Genomic DNA, 16647 nt, shown 5'->3' on the forward strand with positions numbered 1-16647 from the left:
ATAAATAGTCCCTTGTGCACCTAACATCTTTAAACATCAACCATCAGCAGCGGAAAGCATTTCTTTTTCGACTCCCTAGCTCCATACAAGGGGGAAAGTCCTTTGTTAAAATACCTGTGCACTAGACTGCTTGTTAAAAAAGATACAAATAGAGCCAGAAAGATGCATGAATAAAAACGACAGAAACCTTTAGGTGCAATATAATATAAAATGCGCCTTGCTACAGTATCCTTAAAACACCCGTGTGAGAGAAATGATGCTGTTTTCATTTTACAAACAGGAAACAGACTAAGAATATGCCACTTATCCAACATTTTTCAAGGGCCAAAGAGGCCTAATAATAATAATAATTCTTAAAAGGATTAGAAACCCCTCGTTTAAAAAACACAGCCAAACTACAACTCCCATAAGCACTTGCGCGTCAAGGTATTTTTTTCCCCCTTCTATACGCATGCGCTCTTCTCCCTAGATTCTATACACGCACAAACGCAGCGCAGCGCCTGAAACCTCTGTTTTATCAGTGCGCGTGCGCCGAGTTAATACATACCCACCTCATGGAATGCGTTGGCGCAGCGTGGTGCCGGCTCAATCCTTCGCGCTACAATTTCAAGGCGTCCGGGGACAAGCGCCACGCAGTTTCCCCACTGCGCATGCGTCCTTCAACCCAAACGCGGCTCCGTGAGGCATCCCACAAAACCAAGCGGACATTCAAAAGAAAGAAAACCACTTCGCGTTTCGTAGTGCGCTTGCGCGCTGTTTTGTAGCAACCGCCGCGCGCAAGCGCACTCGCGGCTTCCGCCTTCTCCGCGTGCGTTCCGGCTCGGTACAACTTCCGTATCATCCTCCTTCTCCACTGGTGGATATCACGACCGTGACCCGCCTCTTGCTCGCTCTGGTTGGCCGAGGAGGTGACGGAGCCGGCGTCCTATTGGGCGCTTCTGTTGTTATGGCAGCGGGGGGGGGGTCGGGAGCCGGAGTCGGCCGTGCAGCGTAGTGTACCGGGAAGGCGGAAGGAAGATGGCGGCGCTGGCTTCGGAGCTGCTGCTGCTGAGCGACTCGAGCCGTTTCCGCGCGGATAACCTGCTGAGCAGCGAGGACTGGGGTGGGTGCTCTTCGGGGGCGGGGGGGGGGGAGCCGGTGGGCGGAGCTTGTTTGGGGTGGGCGGAGCGTGGCTGGTGGGAAAGGGGCTGCAAAGGCGAAGGAGGTGGGAGGGAAGGAGGATCCTGCGCTACCTTAGCCCACAGTTTAAACAGGTGCGCGACAGGCCCTCTGCGTCTCCACGAGGCGGAGGGGCGGAGCTTCACCTGGTGGGTGCCCACCTGCCATGCACCTGCCGAAGGGGGCTCCAGTTCAGCCCCCTGCATAGCTGTCAACGTTTCCCTTTTTAAAAGGGAAAATTCCCTTATTCCGAATAGGGTTCCTCGCAAGGAAAGGGGGAAGTTGACAGCTAAGGCCCCCTCCAATTGGTAGGATTGACAGAAAAACTTGTAGTAAAAAATCGAACTATGAATTGACAAAGCTTTTATAAAAATAAGAGTAATGATAGAGATGCAGAGAGGGAAACCATTACATTAAGATCCACAACATAGGGGGGAGGGAAGTCAGAAGGTATTGTACGTTTATGTTTTGAATTCATTTGTTTATGTAAAATAGGGAAATGCAAAAATAAAATTTATTAAAAATAATAATTTTTTAAAAGTGTCTCATGCTCTACCAACTGAGCTTATGCTTCAGGGATGTGTGAGATGTTGCCTTAACAAAGATCTGGAGGTTCACAGGTCCCCACCTCCCACAATGCCATCCATCGTGTTCGGGACACGTTGACTTTAGTCTTTGAAGGCTGCTTGTGCTTTGTTTTTGTTCTTTACCTGTCATAGTAATGTAGTTGAGGTCAAAGGCACCTGCTGTGAGGTAAAGGACAAACCGTGTGTGGCCCTTTATTATTATTATTATTATTATTATTATTATTAACAAAATACAATGTGTAAACATCATCAGTAAAAATTGAAAATATACATGCTGTGAAATGAGGGGGAAATCTTTAAAATATATTAGAGGATTCAGTCAAACTGGCAAAAACATGCTTATTTGTATTACTGTGGAGTGAGTTGTTTATTTGGCTAATCTCTAGAATTCCAGAACTGTATTATAAGGGGGAGCAGCTCTAGTTGTTTTGGGGGAGAAGGTGGGGGCAAGGCCTTAATGCATACACCCACAGATGTGCTTGGTATTCTCCCTACAGATGCAGGTCTGTACAGCTGCCTGGAAGACGATGGGGATGTGGCAGCTGAGCTCTTCCCCTGCCTCGAACGCAGCATTGTGGATGGTGGCTGTGCCCATTCCCTGGTGAGAGCTGCCTCCTCTCACATGCCTTCCTAGAAAAGGCTTTTTACTTCCTTATGATCCCTCCCATTGCATAGCACCTCCTGTTTATCTTTCATCCACTCCCTGCTACTTAACATCAGTCCTTAATGCTGTTTGTCTTGAGGACCTGCTCACCCTCATTCCTGTTGCTACATCTTCTAAGGGCACATGCATGCATAATGGGGCTTGTGCATGATATAGGGATGTTTAGGGAAGCTTTTAATGTTTGATGCATTACTGTATTTTAATATTTTGTTGGAAGCTGCCCAGAGTGGCTGGGGAAGCCCAGCCAGATGGGCGGGGTATAAATAATAAATTATTATTATTATTATAGGACAGTGGTGGTGAACCTTTTAGAGACTGAGTGCCCAAACTGCAACCCAAAACCCACTAATTAATTGCAAAGTGCCAACACGGCAATTTAATATGGGATAATAATGATTGTCTGCATGTGCACATAAAAATAAATATACCATAATAAAAATGTGGGGAGGATTGGCAGGAGTTGTGGAGCTTTGGGGGGGGGGGGTAGGCCGTGCAGATAAACACTAACACACATGGACAACACTTCCTGTAGCAGGCTGAAGCTACAAATCGTCTCAACGCTCACCGGCAGCAGAAATAAAAAAAAAAAACCGTGACACAGCCACAAGTCACATGTAATATCGCCACTCACTATCTTCTGCTCATGGCAGCAGACAATCCAACCAATCACGGTGTGTGTGGGGAGAGGTGTGGCCGAATGTTAGCTGGTTGGCGGGTGTGCAAATCCCCCAACGCTGCTGTGGCCGGTGCATGCTATAGGGAGTGTTTCCTGCCCACAGTGCTGGGGGGGGAGTGGCTGCCCACTTTGCCAACCCCCAGGAATGGCCCAGCTGGGGTGATGGCGCGTGTGCCAACAGAGAGGGCTCTATGAGTGCTCACTGGCACGCGTGCCATAGGTTCTCCACCACTGATATAGGATGGTGTGAGCTGGGTTTGCATCTGGGAGATCCAGGTCCCTTATCTTCACAGTGGAAGGGCATTTTCCTCTTTAGATTGCATGTACTAGATTTATCTGTGTTCACCAGGCGTGGGTGAGACCTCGGTCCTTGAATAAGCTGCCCAGATGTGTAATACCAAATCTGTGACGCCAAGCCACACACTCTCGTCTCCCGCTACAAGTTTAACCCACTCTTGCCCTACAAAACTATAAATCCCATAATTGTTAATAAGCTACACCCACAATAATACCCTCAAATTCACACCTTTCACTGGCTTGTTGCCTGTCTGCTGTGCATGCGTATTAATATATATCCATTCAGGATGTACAGAAGGCAAGAAGGGAAGCACTCCACCATCTCTGCTAAAACGCTAACAATGTGTGGTTCATCTTCTCCCTGAAATGTTTCCTTTACGGTGGAAATGGAAGGTTGTAACATTAAGAATTGATGCACTGAGTTTGCATTTTTCTTCTCCCCGCATAATTCCTTTTTCCTTTTTCTGTTGCATCATTTAGATTGTAAACCTGAAGCCTTATTACTGATCTTTGCAAGCTGCTTATTTATGGCCAAAGAGTGGGGTAAAAATGCTTCACAGAAAGACACACACACAGATCAGTTTTGTTTTCTATCCTAACTCTCTTGGCAGCAGTTCAGTGATGGGTTCGACCTGGACATGGAAACGGTGCCCCCGGACCCACCTTGGGACCCACTGCACGACTCTCTCTTCCCAGGTAAGTACCTTTGTGAGATTGTGGGAGGCCTGTTGAGAGCCTGAGAGATGCAGAGCTGTATATATATGGTAGGATGATACAGTATACAAGTGTGTGGACCAGGTGCACAGCGACGAGACCCACCTTAGGCTAGGTTGTCTTTGTGAGTTAATGCAATAATGTGCCAGCACTCTTGGTGGAAGCGCATGGACAAGATCCCAGGTCTGAGTCCCCTGTCTCTCCAGTTTAAAAAGGTCTCAGTGAAACATTGGAGAGTCACTGGCAGTCAGAGTCTAGAATACTGGAATAGGAAGAACCCGTGGACCAGTTGGTATAAAGCAGCCCCATGCTACAGAGGGACATCCCTTTCTTCCAGTTTTGAGGCGTAGAGGAAACGGCTGTTGCCTTCAGGCCCTCGTCATGGGTTCACCAGAGACATCTAACTGGCCACTGTCAGACAGCGGGTTAGATGGGTCGTTGGTCTGTTACAGCAGCACGGTTGTTGTTTCTGAGCCTCAAGATGGTTTGAACAGCCTAGAATTAACATGGAGCAAAGTTTTTTCCCTCCCCCATCCTGGACCACCTAGATAAAGTTTCTGACCTCAGACAAAATGTCTTATGTCAGCAACTAAACTGGCTGGTGGGTAGAGCAGCAGAAGGGGTGAGAGGGCCTATTGCTTTCACTGATCTCCCCAAGCTCTGCCCCACCAGCTAAGGCTCAGAACCACAAATAACCTGCGGCTTGCGTTTGGCAGTTCCCCTCTTCTTCCTGAAGGCAGCCTGGCAGGGGTTAAGCTGCCCTTTGCCATTGGACAGCAATCTAGCTCATTGTCAGGGCTAGACTGGGCTTCTTGGTAACAAGAAGCTTCTCTTTGCCTTGGCACCTCCCAGACAAATACTTGTCCAGCATTTATTTTCAGTGCAAACTTCCCAGGGGGCACAGAGGAGATAAGTTTGAGCGACTTCTTTGTTTCCATGGTTGAAGTGGCTGGCAGTGAAAGCATGTTAGTGATCTGTTCACCTTCTTCCTTTAGAGCTGCAGGTGAAGTCGGAGCCCGTCTCCCCCGCCTCGTCACATTGCTCTGATTCCTCTACGCTGTCCTCTTCCTCTTCCTCCTCCTCCGCTGATCTCTCAGGGCAGGTATGCTTCTTGGAGCTCTTGTTACAGTAGAATCTTGCCTCCTGCCCCTTAAGCTCTTGGGCTCAGGCCTGCGTTTTTCTCTTGCAGGCCCCTGGCCAGGCCGACGTGATGGGAGTGAAGACCGAACAACCCCCCACCCCTCCATGCATGTATGGAGATGTCCTGCCCCCCCACTTTGGCACGGTGCAGATCAGTGTCGTCCCGGCTCCTGAGACAGGTATGTAGTGGATGAGAGAGAGTGAGTAGAAATAGCAAGTGCCTAGGGAGAAAGGGGAGGACGCGGTGGCGCTGTGGGTTAAACCACTGAGCCTCTTGGGCTTGCCGATCAGAAGGTCAGTGGTTTGAATCCCTGCGATGGGGTGAGCTCCCGTTGCTGGGTCCCTGCTCCTGCCAACCTAGCAGTTCAAAGTGCAAGTAGATAAATAGGTACCGCTCCAGCAGGAAGGTAAACGGCGTTTCCGTGCGCTGCTCTGGTTCGCCAGAAGCGGCTTAGTCATGCTGGCCACATGACCCGGAAGCTGTACGCCGGCTCCCTCGGCCAATAAAGCGAGATGAGCACCGCAACCCCAGAGTCGGCCACGACTGGACCTAATGGTCAGGGGTCCCTTTACCTTTAGGGAGAAAGGGATGCAAATTAAGTCAATATGAGACTCCTGTGGCAAAAAATTGGGTAATTCAGTTTAACCTAATACGGTGCCCTTCAGAAAAGCGGCTTCACTGATCAGCTTGTTCTGTTACAGGGAAACCGGCAGCTTCCAATAAAGCCGACAGCATTCTCAGCCGGAAGCCCCCCATTCAGCCAAAGCCAGTTGTGGTCACCACTGTCCCAGTGCAGCCTGCAGCCACGTCCAGTAAGACCATCTTATTGCAGCCTGTACCTGTGTCCCAGCCGCAGGCTGTCAACCCAGCGATTTCAGGTAATGCTTTTGCTGGCTGGAGGTTGTGATCCAGAGCATATGAAAGGCCACAGACTGGGCAATGTAGAAATAGAGAAAGGTTCGGCTAATAGGAGCCTGCTTGAACCCAGGTTCCAAGTGCAACCGAACACGCTATACTAGGGGGGCACGCAAGTCCTCTTTTCAGATTTCCCTAATGTTGTTAAATGTGGCACCCAGGTGCACAGTTGCACCCTTGAGGGCTTTGCTTGGCATCCACCGGCCCTCTGAGCCCCACTTGGTTATGAGGTAGTCAGGGTGGTTGTTGCCATTTTTCTCCTTAGAAAAGTACATAGAGCTGAAGTTGGAAGAATGCCTCTCTCCTCCCTTCCTCTTTCAGCTCTCTGTGCTTTTTAAGGCACACTCACTTCACTGGAGCTGGCATTCTCCTTCAGAGTGTGCTTTCTTGGTCTCTTGGGAGGGGGCTGATCACAGGGAGTTGGGAGAGAAGTGACTTGGGGCCACCTTGCTCAAAAGCCCAAATGTGCCCACGAGGCTGAAAACCTTTCAAACTGTTTTTATGTTACTTTTCATTGTGTTCTTTTACTGCTTTGTTGTTTGCTACCCTGGGGTCCTTTGGGAGGGAGAGCAGTACAGAAATTTAATAATGAATGAAAAGAACCTTTTTTGTGGGGCAAAACTACAGTGTATGTGTGGCATGGATTTATAGGACCTTGCCTTCTTTTTTAACCTCAGTTCCAGCACAGAGCGTTGTGATTTCCCAGTCTGAGCTGCTGCATCTCCCCGTCTCTGGGCTGATCAAGGTTCAGTCCCCTCTAAAGGAAAGTCTCCCAGCAAAACCAACTCCCTCTGCCCCAAAACCAGAAACCAAAACTATTGTCCCGGCGCCGACACAGATAGGGCCCTGCAACCAAGAGATCGACGTAAGTACCTTTTGGCCCCCTTCTTTCTGCTGCTCCGGGGTTCACCAGTCCTGTCCTGGGACTTCTCCTGAACACATGTGATGGGGGTGGTGGTTATATGGCTGAACATTATGGCCACATGTGTGCTGTGTGTTTGTATTTGTGTTTGTATGCCCCATGGAGAGCCTCAAGGTCCATAAATAGCAACACTCTAGTGGTCCTGGGCCCTAAGAAAGTTAGATCAGCCTCAACCAGAGCCAGGGTCTTCTCAACTCTGGCTCCGGCCTGGTGGAACGCTCTGTCTCATGAGACCAAGGCCCTGCAGGATCTGATTTCTTCCCGCAGGGCCTGTAAGACAGAGTTGTTCCGCCTGGCCTTTGGCTTGGAGCCAATTTGATTCCCTCCCCCTCTTTCTTTTTCCTTTTTCCTTTCTCCTCCTGTGATGAGGCTGCATTTTAATATTTTAATGTTGTATTTTAATTTTGTCTTTAAGTTGTATTCATTCAGCTTGTTTTTATTATTGCTTGTTAGCCGCCCTGAGCCCGGCCTTGGCTGGGGAGGGCGGGGTATAAATAAATTATTATTATTATTATTATTATTATTATTATTATTAATATTATTTTAACCCAATAACAATTGGAAGGCCGCAGCATCCCCGTCTCTGTTTCAAAGCGAGAGCGTATTCATGTTTGAGAGAGTAGCATTCCCCACCCCCTTTCCTAATTCCCCAAAGATCAAGGTACTTAAAAGGCAGCAGCGGATGATCAAGAACCGTGAATCGGCCTGCCAGTCGCGGCGGAAAAAGAAGGAATACCTGCAAGGCCTGGAGTCCCGGCTGCGGGAGGCCCTGACAGATAACGAGCGGCTGCGGCGGGAGAACACGCTCCTTCGCCGCCGGCTGGACTGTGTCCTCAACGAGGTGAGTGCCTGCCGGCCAGACCTGCAGCTTTGTTGGGTCCCTCACACACACACCCCACACACTGTGTGTGCCTGCATATTTGTCCACCCGCATTACATCCACATATCAGCAATCTGTTGATTACCAGCAGGACTGCAACAAAATGCTGCAGTGTAGCTTTGCCTCCTAACAGGAGCACTTCTGTTCTGGATGTCCGCCAGTGACACTCACACTCCCCGGGGCTGCCAAGCCTGCCTGCTTGGTTCTCACTGAGCTGATTTTCAGGCTGGTGGAGAGGTGGGATAGCCCCGTTAGATTTTAATTTTTCCAATTCTTTCTGTACTTCTGTAAACCTCGGGGTTCCTTTGAGCAAGCACAAACCTCTCTCATTTCTCTGCGGTCCCACTTTAACCCCAGTCCTGTTGGCCCTCACCACCTGAGCTCCCAGTACGTTTCCGAGCACAATTCAAAGTGTTGGTGCTGACCTTTAAAGCCCTAAACGGCCTCGGCCCAGTATACCTGAAGGAGCGTCTCCACCCCCATCATTCTGCCTGGACATTGAGGTCCAGTGCCAAGGGCCTTCTGGCAGTTCCCTCACTGCGAGAAGCCAAGTTACAGGGAACCAGGCAGAGGGCCTTCTTGGTAGTGGCACCCACCCTGTGGAACGCCCTCCCACCAGATGTCAAAGAGAAAAACAACCAGACTTTTAGAAGACATCTGAAGGCAGCCCTGTTTAGGGAAGCTTTTAATGTTTAATAGATTATTGTATTTTAATATTCTCTTGAAAGCCGCCCAGAGTGGCTGGGGAAACCCAGCCAGATGGGCGGGGTATGAATAATAAATTATTATTATTATTATTATTATTATTATTATTATTATTATTATTAGCCTGCTATTAGAGAGAGTGATTATGGTACAACAGGAGAGGCCATGGCCCAAGAAACTGCCTGACTGCCTCTTACATGTTTGCTTGGGCAGTTGTGTGACTGCACATGAGTCTCACCTCTGCAGATGGATGGAGCTTGGAGTGAACACGTGAGAGCCAGAATGCAGGGTCATCCTAAGGAGTCTGGCAGTGTGGTTTTCCTTCTGCCTGTTCTGCCTCTCCTTGCAGGAGAAAATAGGGAACACATGTCGTGGCCCTCTTCCTTTGTTGACTAAGACTTCCTCCTTTCCCGTGTCTGTCTTCCCTCCTGTGCTGGGCAGGGATGGGCTTTTCATAGCTGCCGAAACATATCACTTCTGCATCTATAAATGCCTCGCCAGCACTGAAATATTTACACCTCTTCTCTTGGAGGTGTCTTTGTATTTGTATTTATATTTATATTATTAATATCACCCTTCATCATAAATTCCAAGTCCTCCCCTCCCAAATACAATATATAATAAACATTAAGACACAAACAGGAAACTAAAGCAGCAGTAAAAACTGTTCTAGTGCTTAGTTACCTGTAATAATAATAATAATAATAATAATAATAATAATTTTTTTTTTTATTTATACCCCACCCATCTGGCTGGGTTTCCCCAGCCACTCTGGGCAGCTTTCAAGAGAATATTAAAATCCAATAGTCTATTAAACATTAAAAGCTTCCCTAAACAGTAAAATGAGTTTTTTTCCACAAGTTTGGTCCCAGTGGCTCAGCTGCTAACATCTCCATTGTTTTATGAAGAACAGCAGTCCACTTTCAAAATAATCGCTGTTTGGTTCTGTTTGTCTTGAAATCTTTAAACATGCCATTTGGATGCAAGTGGTTAATGGAAAGCTGATCTTCAGTGACGGGAACCTTTGTCTAGATCAGTGTTTCCCAACCTTGGGCCTCCAGCTGTTTTTGGACTACAACTCCCATCATCCCTAGCTAGCAAGACCAGTGGTCAGGGATGATGGGAATTGTTGTTCAAAAACAGCTGGAGGCCCAAGGTTGGGAAACACTGGTCTAGATGTTTTCTAGTTTGCCTCCCTCTGTACGAGATGTCAGCTGGGCCGTCTACCAGTGCCATGCAAGGCTACGATACGATGGTGCCCATTCCCCAAATAGGAGCCCCAAGCTCTCACAGTCCCATTGGAAGGGACACAGTTGACGTCCCTTGGCTAAATAATAACGATTTGGGCACTGCAAGGGCAGTGAAACTTCTAAGTGGGCGACACGCCTCTGTGGCCATAACCACTTGTTCCTTGCCTTCTCCCTGCAGAACAACGAGCTGAAATTTGGCTCTGGCAACCGGAAAGTCATCTGCGTCATGGTACTGCTGCTCTTCATAGCTTTCAACTTTGGGCCTGTCAGGTGAGGCTTCAGAGTGCTTGCAGGTGTCCCTCCAGTCCCACAATTGGGGAATGAATGACTTTGCTAGGCAGTCCTTGTCTGGGAGCCTCTGAAGTTGGCAAGGCCCCAGAGAAATTGGTTTCACTCGTAGGTGGTGAAGCTGGCATGTGTAGGCTTGCTGGATGTTTGGCAAAGTTTAGCAGACTGGAGAGGGAAGCATATTTCCTAGGTTGAAGTTGGACGAGAGCCCCGAAAGCTCTCCCCACCCCGCATTTCTTGTAGGGAACTCTCCTTTTTGTATCAAATTAGGGAAGGAGTCACTTGCTGTGACTCAGTGCACTGTGGCCTAAACCACTGAGCCTCTTGGGCTTGCCAGTTGGAAAGTTGGCGGTTCGAATCCCCATGATGGAGTGAGCTCCTGTTGTTTTGTCCCAGCTCCTGCCAACCTAGCAATTAAAAAGCATGCCAGTGCAAGTAGATAAATAGGTACGAATCCGGCAGGAAGTTAAATGGCGTTTCCATGCACTCTGGCACGATGTTCCGTTGAGCCAGAAGCAGTTTAGTCCTGCTGGCCACATGACCCAGAACTCTGTCTGTGGACAAACGCTTGCTCCCTTGGCCTGAAAGTGAGATCAGCGCCGCAACCCCATACAGTGGTACCTCGGGTTAAGAACTTAATTCGTTCTGGAGGTCCGTTCTTAACCTGAAACTGTTTTTAACCTGAAGCACCACTTTAGCTAATGGGGCCTTCCACTGCTGCTGCGCCACCATGCAATTTCTGTTCTCATCCTGAAGCAAAGTTCTTAACTCGAGGTACTATTTCTGGGTTAGCAGAGTCTGTAACCTGAAGCGTATGTAACCCGAGGTACCACTGTAGTCACCTTTGACTGGACCTAACCATCCAGGGGTCCTTTATCTTTACAGATAGGTTCATAGATATTTTAATGAAATAAAAACGATAATAAAGTAAGTTCAGACCTCTTTGGTAGAGTGTCCCTGAACTCCTCTAAGGAACTTAACTCCCCGTTTCCATCTCTCCAGCATCAGTGAGCGCAAGGCGGCAGACGTGGAGCTGCCAAAGCAGGAGGTGGAGGCTGGCCCTGGCCGGAGGCACCTGTTAGGCATCGCGGAGGAGACCCACGACACTCCAGAGGAGGAGCAGGAAGAGCGGCAAGAGGAGGCCCCAGCCAGGCTGAGAAAGGCACAATTCCGGTAAATTTGGGGGGCAGGCAGGAGAAACAACAAGGTGGTGAAGAGAAGAAGAAACAACCTGCCCATGCATCTCTGTTAAAATTATTTTGGGGGCCCTGGCAACCAGGAAGAAATCCTTGACTGTGTTTGGCTGTGATGCTAAAGCAGGGGTGAGGGTCCTTAGGCTTGGAGAGGACCGACAATTGCCCTCCATGCCTCTCTGACGGCCCCATTTGACTTTGCCAACTCATACTCCCCTCCCCAGGCCTTCCTTTATTTACTTATTGCATTCCTGCCCCACCCATTTCTCCCAAGGAAATCAAAGGTGACGTTGGAGGTTTCTGAGCAGAGCTTGGATGGCTATGAATCACGGATGATTTAGTTGAGATTCCCGCATTACAGATGTATGGTGTAAAATGCAAAGTTGGCTTGGCAGGAAGGGAAGGGGACTGTCCAACTGCAGCCAGCCAACCTCATTCTGTTCTTGAAACATGTGGTTTTGCTCCAGGTTGAGCAGCTACTTCCATGTGCTCTTCTCAGCTCTTCCTCAACACTTGATTTCCTCTCTCGGCCGATCTCTATTTAAAATTCACATTTTCTTCTCTCTCTCTCCACCCCAAGAAACCTGTCGGCTCCCTTCTCTGACATGAAGGACCTGATGCTGAGGGACTTAGACAAGTTGTTCCTCGCTTCCGATTGCCGCCAGTTCAACCGCACTGAATCCCTCAGGTGGGTCCTGGGGCAGGAGAAGGGAGGGGGTGCTAAGCATTTTGGGGAGGGCTTTTGTGAGAAGTGAGGCCTGGGAACATTGTGGCTGACCCTTCTGCCTGCCTCCTCTTCCCCCCGACAGACTGGCAGACGAGCTCAGCGGCTGGGTCCGCCGGCACCAGATCAACCGCAGGAAACCCTCGCAGTCTCGCAAAGCAGCTCAAGCCAGCCAGGTGTGATGTGGATTGGGGGGAGGCAACTGTTTGGGCAGGGAAATGGAGGGGTGCAGTGGCGGTAATCCCTTGTGGGGCTAGACAAGGGCGCCCAGAATCTTACTGTGGTTTGCCAACAAGGTTGAGGGCAGGGCCAGGGGCTCTGTTGTTTTGCAGCCTTTTCATATCCTTGCTCTCATTTTTCATTTCAGGAAAAGCCACAAAAGAAGCCCCCTAGCCCCTCCCGCTATGTGCCCGCCAGCCCCCCCAGACACCCTGAGAGGTAAGCGGCTTCTGCACCGAATTGTTTTGAGTTAGCTCTCTGTTTCAATGTGGAAACACTCTCGCTCACCCTGCCCCTCTGGCTTACAAGCTAACCCCCCCTCCCAACACACACGAGGAAAAGGGAACAGGGAGGGAAGAGGAAGAACTCAAACTCCAGCACCGATTCTTAAGTTCTCATAATGACCAGCCAGCACACCTAAGGGGTAGGAGGTGCGCGATTGAGCTGGCCTCTCACAGCAGAATGGATGGGGTGAGCCCTGCTTCCCATCTCTTCCCCCAGAGACTGGCTAATGGAACAGCTGCCTCCAGGGCTAAGGGAGAGGAGGCCTGGTGGAGCCTCTTCAAATTGGCTCCTGGCTTCGTTGCTCCCTCCACCCACCCGCTGGAGACTCCATTCCTGTGTCCCGTGACAGTGATGAGGTGGAGGGAGCCCTTATGTTTGCAAACAGATCTCTCCCCCTCCCCCTCCTCTGCCTCTCCAGGAATTCCCTCAGTCAGCTGCAGGTATACCAGCACCCTGACCACACGGAACACGACTTCATGGATGCGATTGACCGCCGCGAGGATACTTTCTACGTGGTGTCCTTCCGCAGGGTGAGTAAAGAGCAGCTTGCTGGGCACTGAGCCACTGAGTTGAGCAGGCAGTGCGGTGCTCCAGATTTTGCATTGCACAATGTTCTCCTTCAGGCATGTGGCTCCAGAGAGAGAGAGCCAGGAAGAAAGCAGTAGAGGAAGGAAGCCCTTTCAGACTTGGGCAGAAGATTACAGGTTGCATAAAGGCACACTGGGGCAAAGATGCAAATGGAGAATTTCCCCTTCTCGGAAGCCACCAGGCAGGAGTGCCTAATCTGTGGCCCTTCCTGTAGTTGCTGAACTACAACTCCCATCAGCTCCTTCCAGCATGGCTGGCGCTCAGGGATGCTGGGGCTGTCCCCAGACCACATCCCTTTCACAGCCATACCCCGTTCCTACCTCTGCTTTGCACCCATCTTTTAAATGTTTTTTTAATAGCTGGGATAATAGAATTGTAGAATTGGAAGGGACCATGGGAGTCACCAAGTCCAACCCCTTGCAGGCGTCTGGGATGATGAACACAGCTCCTTGGGGCGGCATTTGTGGAGTCTGGGAGCCAGACGGGGAGAGGTTGTCAGGGCGTGTCCTTGAACTCCAGCACACCCTGGGTCTCTTAATTCTTACATCAGTGATGATTTTGTTATGAAATCCCACTCAGTATTGATCCAGAGCAGAACTCCGACTTAGAGTTAGCAGAGTAAAAACTTAAAACACGTTGCAGGATTCCCAAAGACCAGAGGCAATTGTATTTCATCCAGCAGAGCATTACTGCTTCTGAAGGCAAATGAGCACAATGGTCACAAATCCAATACATTCAGGACTGGCACTGTCCATAAGAAATCCAGTTGCAGCAGACTTAATTTAAACTTACAATAACTTCTAATAAGTCTATGTACAGAACACCACACCAGAAGGAAAAGAGATAGAATGAGAAAGTGAAACCCAGGCTCCTTCTGGCCTTACCATTATAGTCAGCATGACCTTGACAGAAGAGATAACAGAACCAGTTTAGGCCAGCTGTACTCAGCTTCTCGGAAGGAACAACCCAAACATCAGGAACCTTCTGCTTCCTTCCTTCACATAAAGAAGCTTTCAGAACCCTCTTGAATTAAGCAGAGTAGGAAAGGTCTCTACACATCAGATCAACACATACTTTCGGCACAAAGCAATGCAAACTGACAGATTTCCCCCTTCTGTCTTTCCCCCTCTTTTAACCTTAGGATCACTTGCTGCTGCCTGCCATCAGCCACAACAAAACCTCCCGCCCAAAAATGTCACTGGTGATGCCAGCCATGGCTCTCAACGGTAAAGAAAGAAAGAAAAGAAAACGTGCGGGTAGACTTGAGGACTTTGTGTCCAAATGTTTTGTGCGAGATGCAGTCTCCAACTATATCTGCATCTCCATATCTATATATATCTATATCCCTTTGGCGCTGTGGTCTAAACCACTGAGCCTCTTGGGCTTGCCGATCGGTAGGTCAGCGGTTCGAATCCCTACGATGGAGTGAGCTCCCATTGCTCTCTCTAAACTCCTGCCAACCTAGGAGTTCGAAAGCACGCAAGTGCAAGTAGATAATTAGGTACCACTTTGGTGGGAAGGTAAATGGCATTTCCATGCGCTCTGGCTTCCATCACGATGTTCTGTTGCACCAGAAATGGTTTAGTCATGGTGGTCACATGACTCGGAAAGCTGTCTGTGGACAAACGCTGGCTCCCTTGGTCTGAAAGTGAGATGAGCGCCGCAACCCCATAGTCACCTTTGACTGGACTTAAGCATTCAGGGGTCCTTTACCTTTACCTTTTTTTACTATATTATTATTATTATTAGGATGCGGGTGGTGCTGTGGGTTAAACCACAGAGCCTAGGACTTGCCGATCAGAAGATTGGCGGTTTGAATCCCCGTGACAGGGTGAGCTCCTGTTGCTCGGTCCCTGCTCCTGCCAACCTAACAGTTCGAAAGCACGAAGTGCAAATAGATAAATAGGTACTGCTCTGGCGGGAAGGTAAACGGCGTCTCCGTGCGCTGCTCTGGTTTGCCAGAAGCGGCTTAGTCATGCTGGCCACATGACCCGGAAGCTGTATGCCGGCTCCCTCGGCCATTAAAGCGAGATGAGCGCTGCAACCCCAGAGTCGTCCGGGACTGGACCCTTTACCTTTACCTCTACCTTTACCTATATTATAAAATTTATACCAGTAGGTGCCAGGATGGGTTACAATAATATGCTAATATACAGTTGGGGGGGGGGGGGAGACGACCATTCTCATTCCCTCCAGAGGGAGGGTATAAATTCTACGAAGCAAATATGAAATAAGCAAATAAGAATCGCCTTCTTGCTTTGTTTTCTTTCTCCCCCAGAGAGCCTGTACAATTCGTCCCTGGGCTACGAAGTGATGATGCAGATAGACTGTGAGGTCATGGACACCCGCGTCATCCACATCAAGAGCTCCACGGTGCCTCCCTTCCTGAGGCGGCACGACGCCGCCACCCGCGACAACCGCACCCACCCTTCTTCCCCGCCGGCCTTTTCCGGGAGAGCGACGGCCCGCCCGGCCTTGCGGGCCCCCAGGCCCACCTTGCCCTCAGGCCGGCGGCCCCCGCAGCGCACCCTGTACCTCGGGGAGCACGGGGGAGGGGGCTAGAAAAGGGAGGCCCCCCACCCCGACGACACCGGGGAGAAGAGCCCCCTTGATGGAAAGTGGGGGCCCTCGCGCCAGGGGAACGGACCCGCCCCCTCAGTGGAACTTCTGCTCGTGTCGAGAAACGGGCTATGCCACTTTTGTCACCTGATCTCCGGCTGCCTCCAGGAGGGTTCAGTGGGGATTGGATCCTGCGGTTCGGGGGGCTGGGGGCTGGCACCTCGGCCACTGACTCCCCCTTTACAACGCCCCCCCCCCTGTGTGGCCCAGTTGAGACTTTCTGTGCGCCTCTGCTGCCCCCTGATGGCTGAGACTAAGGAACCTGTGCATTTGGGTAAATGTGGGAGAGAGAGGAAGGGTGTCTATTTTAAACTACTGTCTCCAATCGTGTGTGTGTGTGTGTGTGTGTGTGTGTGTGTGTGTGTGTGTGTAGGAGAAGGGCAAAGGGAAGTTTGCAAAATGCAGTGTGTGTATGTGTGTGTGTGTGTGTGTGTGTGTGTGTGTGTACACTCCCCTCCCAGTTACTCTGATGGCACTTAGATCTGCCCCCTTTGGATCCCTCTTGTGTTTTTTTATTTTAAAAAAAGATAAATAATAGCTGCAAAATAAACTTAATATGTGACCAGAACCATTTTCTCTTGCTTTTCCCCCCCTTCCCCCTGGTTTTCAAGCACCACAATATGGGCGACTCATATCGTCTGAACAAGAGAGCTGTGTCCCCCTTTTTTCCCTTCAAATTTTTTTATTCATTTTATAACACAAATAAACAAACAGAAAAACAAACAATACAAACAGATTCTTATCCTTATTTTTTTCTAAACATTGTTAGGTGGGCTTCTCCAAGTCCCCCCTATCTGATTTTCATTTTACCTCATCTTTAGC

The 16647-nt window shown here is 49.6% G+C and overlaps 1 protein-coding gene and 1 long non-coding RNA gene across 4 annotated transcripts; one reads left to right on the forward strand and one right to left on the reverse strand.

Moving 5' to 3' along the window:
* Nucleotides 1–961: 961 nt before the first annotated feature.
* ATF6B (activating transcription factor 6 beta) lies at nucleotides 962–16393 on the forward strand. Of its 3 annotated transcripts, none has more exons than XM_079967780.1 (16): nucleotides 962–1102; nucleotides 2243–2346; nucleotides 3994–4078; nucleotides 5092–5198; nucleotides 5286–5415; nucleotides 5939–6115; nucleotides 6830–7017; nucleotides 7730–7915; nucleotides 10088–10179; nucleotides 11200–11370; nucleotides 11971–12078; nucleotides 12200–12290; nucleotides 12482–12552; nucleotides 13037–13148; nucleotides 14348–14432; nucleotides 15485–16393. In XM_079967780.1, the coding sequence occupies exons 1-16, from the start codon at nucleotides 1018–1020 to the stop codon at nucleotides 15766–15768; spliced, it is 2076 nt and encodes a 691-aa protein (XP_079823906.1). In that variant the 5' UTR covers nucleotides 962–1017; the 3' UTR covers nucleotides 15769–16393. The 3 variants fall into 3 exon arrangements, with proteins under 3 accessions (XP_079823906.1, XP_079823907.1, XP_079823908.1); XM_079967781.1 differs by having other exon boundaries at nucleotides 3997–4078; XM_079967782.1 differs by lacking the exon at nucleotides 5939–6115.
* Nucleotides 9368–10012, reverse strand: LOC307211294. The gene is made up of 2 exons (XR_013836375.1): nucleotides 9826–10012; nucleotides 9368–9681 (listed from the first exon to the last, which is right to left on the reverse strand). It is a non-coding gene; the product is annotated as an uncharacterized lncRNA (long non-coding RNA).
* Nucleotides 16394–16647: the final 254 nt, after the last annotated feature.

The sequence above is a fragment of the Podarcis cretensis genome (assembly GCF_951804945.1).
Source record: "Podarcis cretensis genome assembly, chromosome: 2".
Lineage (NCBI taxonomy): Eukaryota > Metazoa > Chordata > Lepidosauria > Squamata > Lacertidae > Podarcis > Podarcis cretensis.

What these genes read in the sequence shown, in the direction of transcription:
- ATF6B (XM_079967780.1), top strand. Translation starts at nt 1,018, where the DNA reads ATGGCGGCGCTGGCTTCGGAGCTGCTGCTGCTGAGCGACTCGAGCCGT. An exon ending in GCACGACTCTCTCTTCCCAG is followed by an intron (nt 4,079 to 5,091) that starts GTAAGTACCTTT and finishes TTCTTCCTTTAG; the next exon opens with AGCTGCAGGTGAAGTCGGAG. An exon ending in CCCCCCAGACACCCTGAGAG is followed by an intron (nt 12,553 to 13,036) that starts GTAAGCGGCTTC and finishes CTGCCTCTCCAG; the next exon opens with GAATTCCCTCAGTCAGCTGC.